The sequence below is a fragment of the Vicugna pacos genome, chromosome 24 (assembly GCF_048564905.1).
Source record: "Vicugna pacos chromosome 24, VicPac4, whole genome shotgun sequence".
Classification (NCBI taxonomy): Eukaryota; Metazoa; Chordata; class Mammalia; order Artiodactyla; family Camelidae; genus Vicugna; species Vicugna pacos.
Window position 1 is genome coordinate 12,596,621 of NC_133010.1, and position 13,743 is coordinate 12,610,363.

Consider the following 13,743-nt stretch of genomic DNA (forward strand, 5'->3'; position numbering starts at 1 on the left):
GATGCTTAAAAAATAATGTAACTAACAAACACATGGAGGTAAGAGAGACTACAGGCGTAATTATCTACTCATCCTTTATAGTATACTGTCCAAAGATTGAGTAGTTAAAAAGATAATCACCCCTATTTCAGCTTTCCATATTTTTAATATCTTTGGAGAGAACTTTTAGATAAGAAAATACCTTGTGGCAAAGTTTAGCAATTTTTTTGTTTTCCTTCCTTTCTTTTTTATTATTCAGGCTAAACTTAATTAAATTTAGTACTTTTAATTAAAATGGTATAATACAGCTTTTCTAAGATGATCTCTGACCATGGCTATGTGATAGGGGATGTCAAATAATGTTTATAAAATACTGGGGGAAATTATTTTTGATGATAGCATTTAGGCTTACTATTTAAATTTTATTTTTATTTTCCTGCATTAATTTATTTTAGAAGTATGTAACATTTTATGAAACTAGCAACATTGTAACTCTTCACTACAAAAAGATTAAACCAAATAAAATACATTGGAATGAATCCCAGAAGTTGGGCTCAGCGAGGACATTTATTAAAAATCCCTCAGAGACATCCATTAGAAGCTTGGATTTGTTTAGCAAGCAATTTTTAAACTCCTACTATGTGATTGGGTAGGAAAAAGCATAGTTAAAAACTGGTTCAGGTCAGTGACCCCCAGTTCAAAGAATGTACATTTTAGTTATGGAAAAATGTGAGAAATCTATACAAAAAAAGTGGTAAGAGAGAATATCATCAAACATGGTTTTCACATGTTCACAATCCATCTCAGAAAACTCCAGAGGGAAGGTTCTGAATGAGTTTCATCCTTTGCTAAGATAAGGAGAAAGAATATTAAAACAAATGATTAGGCAAGAAAACCAGGTTTTGCAAACTCCATTTTTGGACAGCACCTACCTAACCCCTCACCAGATGTGGTTTCCACTGCCTGCTTATTTGGTGGTCTAATACCACACAAGTTTTCCAGCCCTATGATAATAAAAAGGCCCTTGTGGATATTGTGAGCATTTGTTTTCATGCATGTCAGAATACTGTGTTTCTCCCATGCGTGATTCACAAATGGAAGAGAGACCAACAAAGTCTTGTTTGCTTTTTATTACAGCATCATCAGAGAAATACTGTATAATTTAGAGCCACAATTTTTTTTTCAGCTGCACTCACTTGCCTCAGGTTACCATGTCTATTCAGTCTGAGAGCTACTCAGAGAAATAGTCTAATAATTTTCATGCATAACCCTGGCCAAGAACAAACAAACTAAAATAAAAAATTAAAAAAAAAAACATGTCAAAAGTAATAGGCTCCCATGGTGAGTGATATATTTCTCATAAGAATGTCAAGATCACCATCAGAGCTAGAAGGACAGAGGGATGGTGATGCTCTATTATCATTATTATTAATTTTTAAATTATTATTTTTTTTTTTAGTGTGTGCTCCTAACCCTCCCCAGGGAAGCTGGCACATGAAGGAACATGAGGAAGTCTGCGGTGTGTCCTTTACAGCAAAGTCCTCGGGGAAACACACTGGGGTTCGCTGTGCCCTGGGCTATACACATCTAGATGCCAAGATCCAGGTGAAGCCTATAACTGGAACAGGGTGACTATTCTGCACTTTGACAAATTAAATAATTGCTATAGACCAAAAGGAAATACTGAGGGACAGTTAGAACTATTTTATGTCCTGTTAGGGAAATCTCACAATGAGGATCAAAATTTAGGCTTAACAGCCTGAAGTCTGATTGTGACTGGATTTAGTTTCAAAATTACCAGACTTAACAGCATTTGTTTTCATTCAGAATGCTTTCAGCAGGTTAGGACTTAGTTATCCCCACCTAGAGAAGACAAAGACGGTTAAAATCACATTTCTGAAATTGTATGAGTTAGATGTCTACCTGGTGGGAAAAACAGACGACTCCCTGTCTGGCTGGCTAAGAGGCGTCTGGTGGGCTCACCTTTCCTTGCATTAGTTCTGCAGCTGCACCCTGGCGCAACAAAGAATGACCTTCCCCAAGAGCACAGGACCATTCTCATTCAAGGATGTATAAATAACCACCCTACTAGGCTGAAACCTGCCGGATGCCTCACTTGTCCAGACAGACTCACTAGCTATGCCGTTACTTACAAATAATTCATTCAAAACTCATGCAGCACCTACTAAAGAGGGAGATATAGCAGGTGTGAAGAGTACCACGAAGATGGATGGGAAGGTCACTGTTTCTAAGGAATTAACAACGTCATGGCAAAGAGAGGGGAGCAAAATGTACATAAATATACCTCCATAAAAATATTTTAAAAATTATCACCATCAAAAACAAATAAATATGCATGATGGGCTACTCAATACCATCCTGATTCGAAACTGCTTCCCAGCACAGAGAACCTTTACTCTATAAGATGCCATAGAGCATCAAAAATATTACTTTCTAAAAGAGACATGGGATATTGTCTGGAGCTGGTTACATTTGAGGCTGTTGCTCTCCTTTCACACGTTTTCACTTTTCATGTGTAGTGCTGGGCATGGGGGCTGGAAAGGTACTACTGACTTCATTTGCACAAAATAAGCTATTCTGCATCCTGCCAGCTGCTGCCTGGGTGAGTCCGTCAGTCACAGCTCCTTCCCAGTATTTCACCTTCAGTTTATTTTTGACAGATTTTTACCTTAATTGACTTATTTTAAAACCTCCCTTCTTCCTCTGTCGTTTGATTTTACTGGATCAGCTGGGAAATCTTTTGGTTGCTAACTCCTCTTCTGTGTGTAATGAGCTGAGTGTACCTGCATGTTAACACCTACGGCAGACTCATCGCATCACAGATGCCGAGCTGTTCCTCAGTGGTGCCCACGGGTTTACAGCGCAGGCTGGATGATCAGACATTCAGGACGTTCCCAAAGCGATGGTTTAGACTGTCGAGCTAGAGGTGCCTTGGCCTGTATCTCAGCTGTGCCGTTTATGGACAGCTTCCTTAACCCTGAGCCTCAGTTTCCTCAGCTGTAGAATAAAAATCATTCTACTGGACATAACTGAGGTCAGGACTAAATGAGATAACACACCAAAATACCTAAACCATTGTGTTCGATTTGGGCAGTGAACAGGACTTCACTTCTCCATTCCTTCATCACAGTAGCTTCATTATTTCTGTTACTTTGTAGTCTACAAGAAAGCAGGTTAAAAAGAACATGGTGGTCTCCTGACATCACCTTTGTAATCTGCTAACAAGTTAGCTGAAATATCTTTACTGGATGATGTTTAAAATGTAGGGTGTTTAGTGGCAAGTGGGACTTCTAGGTCACAACAATGAGAACAAGAGATCCCGCCTGGAGACCTGAGCAGGTCCGGATGAGGGTGCCAGCTCTTGTGGACCTCCAGCCCTGAAGTTATTAGCTAAGTACAGAGAGGAGGAGGTCCCTGTGCCTTAAATTTTCTTAAGCTCAAGATATGGCATTGACTTTACTGAGGTGGGTAGCAGACAGTTTTTCACTGAAGGTCACTGACTTTTATATTACTTAGGATATCATAATGTGATATTTTGGAGGGCTTGGGTTTTTTTAGGACATTTTTTCCATTTCACTCTCCCATTAGAGTGTCCCACTTCAGAAGCTACTCATATTAAAGCATTTACTTTAGAATACTCAAAAGACTAGGAAAAAACATGTGCATATACATCTAAGTGTGGTTATACACTAACACACACTAATACATTTGGGCTAGACAATACCTAGAAAATGATTCAGCTTTGGAAACAATGCAAAAGAGATGACGCTATGTTTAAAGAATTTAAAACAAAAATAAATTCTGTTTTCCCAAAGAACTCTTATGTAATAAGGCTAAATAAATTCTATTCCAAGACATTATTGAAAATATGTCCCCAGGATTTAACAGAATCTTGATATATAGTAGGCAATCAATAAACCATTACTAAAATAAATAAATGGGTTAAAAATCTTGTTTAAATTTTACAATCAGATAAACTCTGCAAATAAAAATTACTCTAAGCTGCCAAGAAAGTGAAGTGGCAGAACTAGTAATAAAGTTCAGGTCAATACATTTGTACTTCCTACCAACCATTTTTCAAAATGTTACAATGATCTGGGACATTATCATGGCCCTGACTCTGAGATGGAAAAACTGAGAGACAGAAATGAAGCCATTAGGTCCAGACATCCAACAAGGCAGATTTAGTTCAGGATTTACTGTTCAGCCTAGGATACGTTTACTTTCCTTCTCTGAATTTCCATATTCCTTTTCCTCGAATGCGGCTGTTGAGTTCCTGATGAAAAGTTATCAGGAAGGAAGTCTTCAGGAGAAAAACCTGGTACTGACTTGCCAGACCCAGTAACTGAGGCTTCCACACTTCTCAGCAACTGTACACTGGTTTTCAGACAAGCACTACTGAATATTTCAAAAGCAGCCTAAGATGAAAAGCAAGGCAGAGCAGTTTCACTGCAGCAGACCCCAACGACAACGGATTCTCCAGTGCAATGAACTCTTTGTAAAAGTCACATTTTCCCCGACCCCATACAGCATATTCCAATAAAGTGAAACCCAGTTGCAGGAAAACAACACTGCACGTTAAAGAGAACCATGACGTGGCAGATAATTACTTAGTATACATACACCATTTAAAATCTCATATCTTCAACCTCTGCCTCATCATAGTATACTTCACAAGTTGAGCAACATGCTTAAAATCATTCCATTGTAATGTGCAGCCTTATTTAGCACCCTTTTGGGTTTAGATACATTGGAAAGAGTTAAAAATTTCCTTGTTTAACTATTTAAAAAGCGTTAAGAATTTTTCTATAATTTCATTAAAAAAAAAAGATTTAAGTCTCTCAAATGTGAACTGTTACAGTCTGTTGAACACTCACCTAAACCAGACTTTTTCAATCGTTTTAAGTGCTGACTTGTTTGTTTTCCAGTGGGAGATTTTTGCCCATGTTTCATTTCTTTATCTGAACTGTCTGCTTCACCATTTTTAGACTCGGATCCTAAAAAAGGAAATAGTTATTATGTCATTATCTTCCTCTTGCTGTCCTTGAAAAGAAAAATCTAAAATTGTTTTAAAAACCATAGATACAATCTCCTTTTCTAAGAGTTAATACACTACCTTTGGCCACAATCTGATTCCTCTACTGGATATAAAGAGAAAAGCCCAATAAATCAATCAAACAGAACAAAAAGCAAGAACAGATGGCCTAATAGTGGAGTCAAAAACACGTTCACTGATCTGATAGCTTTTGAAAGAAACACTCGGCTCTTTTGTAAAAATACACGAATAAGCTTCGACAATACTATATGCTCGGAGACGATGCAAGACTGAGACAGAAAGATGAAGGATGAAGAGAGGCTTGAAGGGAGGGAGAGACCATGCCTTTATGAATAACTTTATGTTGAAGCTGGAACCGAAAACGCAAACATCAATCTGTAATAAATAGAATGGTACACGGTTGATAAAGTGACAGAAGGTAAATTAGAAGAAAAGGTCAGGGCTGCACTGAGGTGAGAAGAATGTTGCCAGAACACAAAAACTAATAAAGGATTCCTGATTTTGCAGCAGAGGACTGGAAAGCAAATTCACACTCACGCAAGAACGGCTTTTGATGGCATTACACATCAGCATGTGGTCCACTATTAAAGTTCAACATTCAAACAAAAGCCAAAGCAGCAACAAAAATACCCACCTAGCAGTACCACACATTTCCTCACATCTATGGCATTAACAAAGGAACTCCTTTGATGAGAGCGAGCTGGTGCGCTTTCTCTTTTTCAGAGAGCAAAATACCCTATTATTTTTAAATCACCGAAAGAGTCAAAGGTATAAACAAAAATTAAATGAAACCTCAAGTGGAAATATTACTCAGTTTCAGAGAAAATTCATGACACCTCTCTCGGTGAGGAAGTCTCCTCCGGGGAGAAACTGGCCAAGCATACAGTATTTTAGCTCTTTACCTGAAGGCGAATCCGACTGCTCGTCAGACACCTTTAATGGTGTCAAAACAACACGAGGAACAGTCTTGTTTACCATCATTGAGACTCCATTTCTTCTTTTCTGCTGCTGCCTCAAAGCCTATGAAACATGATCATAAAATATAACATACAAATAGAGTCAAAACGATTTCTCAGAATTGAATTAAATGACCCACTTGCCCATCGGGAGATAGAACCTCTTAAGACTCTTAAATTCCACAGAGTCACTAATTTGTCAGGACTCTTCATCCTCCCCCCTTATGTCATTTTCCCCTCAAAAGCATAAAAATTAGGCTTTGGCAAAGGGGATCAACCCGAGACCATTTTCGGTATCATTTGGAAAACAAAGCGGCACTTCCAGGTTTGTTCTACCTGAGCAGTGTGGTGTGAAAGCCCCTGGAATTTGAAACCATGGCTCCCAAGGAAAATAAATGTAAAATAAATGTTTCAAGACCGGGATAAAAATATATGTGTCTGCACTTCTCTTGCAGGTGCGTCCTCTCCAGTGTGCTGCTCAGTCAATCAAGTTAACACCGAGTGTCATCAGTATGTACAGCAGGTAAGGACTACAGTATTGATGCACTCACTCAGCCGTGGGGAGCGCTGCACAAAATCACTGAACATGGCAGGAATCATTTATTTCTGTGAAGGGAATCAGTCCTAATCTTGGAAACCTTGCAGCACTTGGCTTCTGTCTGCTTGACTTTGGGCATTAACCTTCAGAACACGAACATGACGGCATTCTGGCAAATCCAGGGGAAAAAAAAAATTGATACGAGAATAAATCTCTCCAAATGGGAGCGCTTTGTGTTTCATAAATGAATCAACCATGGTGATGATAATGTAATAAAAAGACACTGAAAAGTTTTGAAATACAGCTTATCTAGCTGATCGCTTTACGCAGAAAATTACGTGTAATAAAAAGGATCTTAAGCACACACAATGGAAGAGACGTTAAATTCACAGTTACAGGCGTGCTCAAACTCCTCAAAAGGTTAAGAGGCTGACCACAGACAGTCTCAGATCTTTTAATTCCTGGTTACTGTGTAATTTCCACCAATTTTATAACATCTCTGTTACTTGATTAATGTTCTTTGACCAATAGCTGTCACAATCTCCTGAAATACTGCATTGAATGTGTATCCCCTTGCTGACAAAAACGATACCATTTTATTTGAGAAGGGTTTGAGCTGAATGTCCAGCTTGTTGATCGTAAGATTTAGCAATCAAATAATCATAGAAGTGAAAATTTAAATATTATTTAATTGACAGAAGGCATATTGAGATGAAATTTAAAGCCAGATGGGAAAGTGAATGGCTTGGGGAATCTATTACAAATGATACTGTTGCTAATAATAACATGAGACATCTTCCCTTCAATTCTTATATTTATTGAGCTTTTTATCAAGTACCAGGTCCGGTGGGGGTACAGGAAGTACGAAGGTGAGTAAGGTGCCAACCTCCTCACCTTTAGCTTGCTGTCTATAATATACTAATAAAACATGTGTGCTATAAAATACTTACGACATTTACTCTTCCTTTCATCAAGGTGTGTACAGAATTGCATAAAGCTCTCCAGCCTTGTGGAAGAACTCCAAGCACTTTATAGACATTACCTATCAACTCAATACTAAAACAAGGAGGCAATGCAGCACCTTAAATTACAATTAAGCCTATCTCTATGGACTGTGGAAGACTTTACAAAACAATTAAAACCTGTATAAACAGTGATTAGTTTTTAGGAGTCTATACATCATAGATTTCAACCTTTTCCCTTGGCAATCCAAACAGGCATGTGTTCATTTTATGTCAGGCTGGGGAAGTGTATTTTGGAAAACGTTGATTAAGAAAAACAGAGATGAAATAATAAGATGCCTAGAAGCTGGAATCATAAAGTCAAAGATGACATGCCTTTTGATAGCATTTGCGGTAAATAATAATTAAAGTAACAAAAATTCTGTCCTCAATTTTTAGAGCTGAGAAAGCTCTGCTATAGCAAAATTAGTAGTTGGACAGAAATAAACCATGACTTAAATAATATAAAAATAAGAAAAACTCATTATTACTTTGAATTTTAAGGAGTCAAGCTGGAGCCAAGGTAAGGATAAAGAAATGTTAGTCATTATTGAGCCCATATCAATGGTCTCAGTGATTTTTTTCCTGAATACGTATTTCCTACTCAGAAATGTGAATAATACTTCTTGATACAACATTCTTTTAAATACTGAAATGCAACACTGCGTGCCTGTACTTGACCAAACTATGTCTATCATTTACACAAATGTATTTCTAAGTATATTAAAAATACACACACTTGGGGGAGTGTGTATTAGCTTCATGGTAGAGTGCATGCTTAGCATGTACAAGGTCCTGGGTTCAATCTCCAGTACCTCCACTAAAAAACACACAAATAAACCTAATTACCTCTGCCCCACCCCCACCCCCTAAAAAACTACACATACTTTTTTTGCTTCACCTCTGAAAAATAAGCATTATATTTTCCCCCAAGTAACACTTTTAGGGGCAAATAAGCAAAAGTTGGGAACTCTTTGGTTACTATGATGTTGGTCACAGAAGTAAAGCCATAAGCTACAAGGTAAACTCAGGAGTATCTGAGTTCAGCTCTCACAAGCGGCACCTTGGGGCCATAGACATTTTAGGCTACCTTGATGATTCCGATTCACTTTCTAGAAAGCAGGATTTACTTGACTGTGGACACTGGGGATATCCTCCAAGCAGATCAGAATGTGGATGGAGGCGGAAAAAAAACCAACGTTGACTCATTTGAGATGCCTGGGATGGTTTGGGCCAGCTCCCAACAAGAGAACTCTGGCACTCATTATGTCCACAAGGCAGGTAGCTCAGAGAGAGATTTCTGGTCCCTCACTGCAGACCATGCTGTTCTGCAAATAAAGACGCTAGCTGTTTATGGTTTGTTTGTTTTCGATTATGTAACTGTATTCTGCAACTATGTGCACATTGGCCACACACACATATGTTGTGTGTCTCCTTTTCACAATCCCTCGGAAAATGTACCATGCTTTCTGGATCACACTGGCTGAGGCAAGACAATGACAAGGCGGAGGCTGATGAGTGGGAACGCATAGACTCCACGAGGGGTGGTAGTGATGACTCAAGAGAAGCAAAACAACAGGATTTTCAGATGAGTTTTTCTACTTTAAATGATGTGCCAGACAAAGCAAAGAGGATTCTGAGCCAAATTCAGCCTGAGGGCACCAATTTCTGACACCTACTAAATGGCATTCCCAATGTTCCTCACCTCCCCCAAAATAAATGCATCCAATCACCGTCCAAGAGAGGTATTAAAATCCCCCTCTTCTAACGTGCTGACAGAGAGGACCAGGGGCTGCTGCAGAGTCATCTTAATGCCTGTGAGGTACAGATGCAGAGTCAGAGAAGGAACTGGCTGAGCAATGCGGGGTGAATTACTTGGGCAAATGTTCCTGTAAAACAGACAGCAGCACTGGTAAGGTGTTTTAAATAGGAAATCCACAGGGCTATTTTTCTGCAAAGGCTTTTGGGGGTTGATCAATGACCACCTGGCCTTCTCTCGGTAAGTCCTTTGAGGCCATGACTAGTGTGTCTCTTCACAGTAGGGTACACCTGTATCCCATGTCCTTCACTTTGAACTTCAGCTAAAATTCCAAGAGAACTAGAAAATATCTATTTTTATGTTCCAAGGGAACTAGAAAATTCCTATTTTATGTTACAAATACAGTAGAAGTTAAACACAGCTTCACTTGTAACGATCTAAGTTTGGGTATGTATCCCAGTCTGGAAAATACACATCCATGCACTAGATTAAGAAATCAGGATTATGAAGGCCACTTTAGATGGCCATGGAAGGTTTGTTCTGCACAAAGATAACCTGAAAGGGGAGATTCATTTGTTGTTGTGACAACTTGGGGCGGAGGTGGCTTTTTCTATTCCACACTGAAGATCTTAATTAGCTAGTGGTGGCCCTGTTGATCAATCCGGAACATGGTTTTACTCTGACACTGATATTATACAGTAAGTCTTACTATACTAGTCTAGATTCCCTTTAGGAGGATGATATCAACAAGGCACCTCCAACTCTTCGACCCTTAGCTCCATACTGGAACGCTAATGGAATGTCTTACTGAACGACTTTAAATCCTAATTTCACACCTAGAAAGAAGGAATACTGAAACCTAAATAAACAAGCAGATGGCAAGTATAAATGCAGTGTACTACGAAGGATTATACCTTCAAGCTGCCCACATGTATAATATCCTCATGTGCATAGTACACTGACTACACTGGACTTGCCAAGTTTAATACTTCCATGTACCGTTCAGTATGAAAGAAAGGTACTGGCTTACACTTGCAAAGTAAGTTACTTTTTAAAGGAAACCAACACAACAGAGCTAAATCAGTCTGGGAAAGTAAAGGTCGTATCACACTTGCATTACAGTTCTGGCTTTAAGAGAAAAGCGAGAAATCAAAAGATGCTGAATGAGCGTGCTTTCCTCTAGAGATGCCTCACAATATTCTCTCCTACAAAGAGACAAAAAAAATCTTCAGATGAACATTTTATTTTTTAAACAGGAAGCTCGTCAGATAACTTTGAAAATACGGGACAGTTCTCATTTCTGACCTAATGAAAAATAAAATAAAACCTAAAACTAGAGCCTATTAGGTTAACTTGGAATTTGCCTGAACAAGTTAATACCTTCTTTGTTTTGACAGAGAAATAATACTAACAATGTAACTTAAGAAAGCGCTGGATGCATTAAGTCCTTCACTGAAAACTCTGAAAATATCACAGGCTGTGAATGCCGAAATAATTAGAAATACACACATATGTAACAGCTGGCTGTGTCAGGCACCAACAACGTGCACTGTTGTTAGTAGGCTAAATGTCAACGCCCACGTTCAGAAACTGCCATCATGCAAAATAACCTTTCGATTTTCACAGTATTGGTCAAACATATAAAGCTAACGCAAAATACCAGGAATATGTCTGCTCTGCGATATAAAGAGGGAAAAGAATCTGCAACTTTATGAATAAAATCTACCCCCCTAAATAAATAATGAAGTCAAATAAACCAACAGGAACAACACAGAAAGGTCCCCACCATGTTAGCTCCCATCCTAACAGACCTTGTTCCTCTTTGATCATTCATTCAATTCTGTTGTTTAAAAACTTCCAAAATTAAATCTTTCTTCATTATCCTTCTGTGAAATCCAAAATGTAATCATTTCACACTTTAGGATCATTACAACTAAAATACCAAGGCAGAAAGAAGACAGGGAACAAGGTAATAATCAGCAATCTGCTAATCCCCAGAGGCTTCTGAATGTGCTTACTGCGAACATCCTATTCAGAAAAATAACTACTGAAATAACAACGTGTTATTCATGCAATTACACCGAACATATGATGTTAACTAATGTTTTGATATTAGAAAGTTAAAAGGACCCAAATATTAGAAGCAATGGAGATCCACTATGTCAAGAGCCAAGGGGCATTACAGCCTCCATACTGTCCAGCCTATAATTAACTGCAATCCACAGCAGTGCAGAGTAAGACACCACTCTCTGTGGCAACGCGCATGCTTTGGTGGGGAGGTGGGGGCTTCAGAGCTGGGAAATTATGTCTGGCTTACTTTGCATGAGGAATGTTTTAAATTATTTTTCTTCACTATACTTATGCTTATAAAGCTACTGGATTTTGTTTTTGGTTTTTTTTTTTTCCCACCTACTTCTTTCTAAGAATTTACATTGGACAGTGTGTGATTGAACTACAAAAGCCTAATTGACTCAAAATACACTTCTCGTAAAATGATAAAAGCTAATATATCTGAGTGCCTACCTTAAATATGTGCTGATGCTGCACACAGCAGCCTATGTTAGGAAATGATGTTCTTAGTGACTACATTGTTATTGGTTTCCTTGCACCATACAAATAGTCAAAAATGTAGATTTCCTTAGATAACATCAAAAATTCATCTTCTCTATTACACAGCATATGCTGAAAAGGATTGTAAGTTAAGAGGGCAGAATCTGAAACTACGACTCTGGGTTCAAATGTCATCTCCAAGACTGACTCACTGGACAATCCTGGACAAGTTTTCTAACTCCTCTTGGCAGCAGCTTCCTCATTTGAAAAATATTTTAAAGGATTACTTTAAAGGATTTGTATGAGGATTAAATGGCATAGTGCCTGTTAAATGCAGAGCATAATTTCTAGGATTCAGAAAAGTAAATGACAGCTAATGTAATTGTTATTAGGGTCATTTAGCTGGCCCTACGTTAATGAGATTATGATTTGTGCCTGTATGTGTACACACAAAACATATTCACAACCACAGAACACATGTGTATGGATATCTATGGATAAGTACACTTATAAAGAATTCTCCATGGTCATAGCCATTCAACTCTCAAAAAGAAAAGAAAGCTGCAGATTTGCTGAGGCTGCTACAATTTAAAATGCCGCATGTTCAGTCAATTTTTGAAATGCTGTCTTAAGAAATTCAGCAATTACAGGGAATCTGGGCAAAATTCTGCAAGAACAGCTTTTCTTCTAAATGTGTTTCCAATATGAATTTGATTATTAATCAAATATTAGCATACCTGCTATATTTTGCCATATTGTCTGAGTAACTAATTTGTTACTTGGTTATACAACAAGAAGTTTTAAGAAATTAATAGATAGCTCTTTCACATATTAAGAAGATTTCAGGACAGTTTTCTTAAAAAAAGGCTTAGATCCTAAGGAAGCGAGCAACATTTTCCATGAACACATGCCTTGCAACAAAATGAAACAAAAATTCCCACTAACTCAAAGTTGTGTAATGTTTTAGTCATCGTAAAAAATGTTCAAATGATATGAAACCAAAATGAAGAAAGTAAAAAATAATGAGACATGACAATACAGTGATCTGAATGTTTATCTTTGCATTCGCATATGGGGAGACTTCACAGCGCACACATTTTCTCAATCACTGCTCTTCAGAAGTATGAGTTCCATTTATGATCACATCTGTGTTTCTTAAACTAGCTTGGCTACCAGTATTCAGTGTCGTACCTTTTGTTTCATCCTGGTTGGTTAATTTGTTGCCTGCATCCTATTTGCCACCTGAATCAGCCTTGTTCCAGGCTTCTCTACCATCATCCATCTTTTATTTCATCAATTAAAAAAGGATCTCAACACTAAATTCATTTCTGATCTTTGGCATCTAAAGCATTTCACAAGAGCGATGATACAAATGGCAAGTTTAGCCAAGAGTATTTGACCTACAAATGGTGAAACAGTTACTACCTTAAATATGATATTAATGAACGGAAATGCTGCATTTTCAGTAATTGATACAGAGTAAAAAAGTAACATAATTCAGTACAAAAATGTTAAGTTCCTTTCCTAAGTTTCTTTGTTTGAAATAGAGGAGTAGGTGGAGACATTCTAAATTTAGGAGGCTGGATGTGAGTATTAAGTAGCTTCACAGGTTGGTGGGACTTTAAAAAACTTTTTAACTGTATTAAAAACATGGTGTCTCTTTCTTTGTTATATGTATATACCACTAGACTGACACCTCTATTCCTAGACTTGGTAAAGGTCACCAAGGGGTAAAGCAGAGGGGGTTGTCACAGAAGAATAAAGATTAAAAAATATGAGGAAAGCAGTTAAACAAAGGAAAACCATGAATTTAGGGTTAAATAGGTGAGCTTTCCATTTATTGGCATTATTACTATCACAACCATGCAGTGTCCCCATCCAGT

General features: G+C 37.9%; 1 protein-coding gene across 5 annotated transcripts in view; it reads right to left on the bottom strand.

The window, feature by feature from the left end:
* Positions 1-13,743, bottom strand: part of ASXL3 (ASXL transcriptional regulator 3) — a 156,520-nt gene that overhangs the window by 59,703 nt on the left and 83,074 nt on the right. For 4 of the 5 annotated variants that reach the window (XR_012063849.1, XM_072949049.1, XM_031690321.2 and 1 more), the window contains 2 exons: positions 5,959-6,076; positions 4,878-4,997 (listed from right to left, as the gene is read on the bottom strand). Coding sequence is in view for 4 of the 5 variants with exons in the window: in XM_072949049.1 (XP_072805150.1) it covers positions 4,878-4,997; positions 5,959-6,076 (238 nt within the window). In the remaining variant the exon portion in view is untranslated. Of the gene's footprint in view, positions 1-4,877; positions 4,998-5,958; positions 6,077-6,563; positions 6,624-13,743 lie in introns of those variants that run through there. The other variant, XM_072949048.1, reaches the window with a different exon arrangement.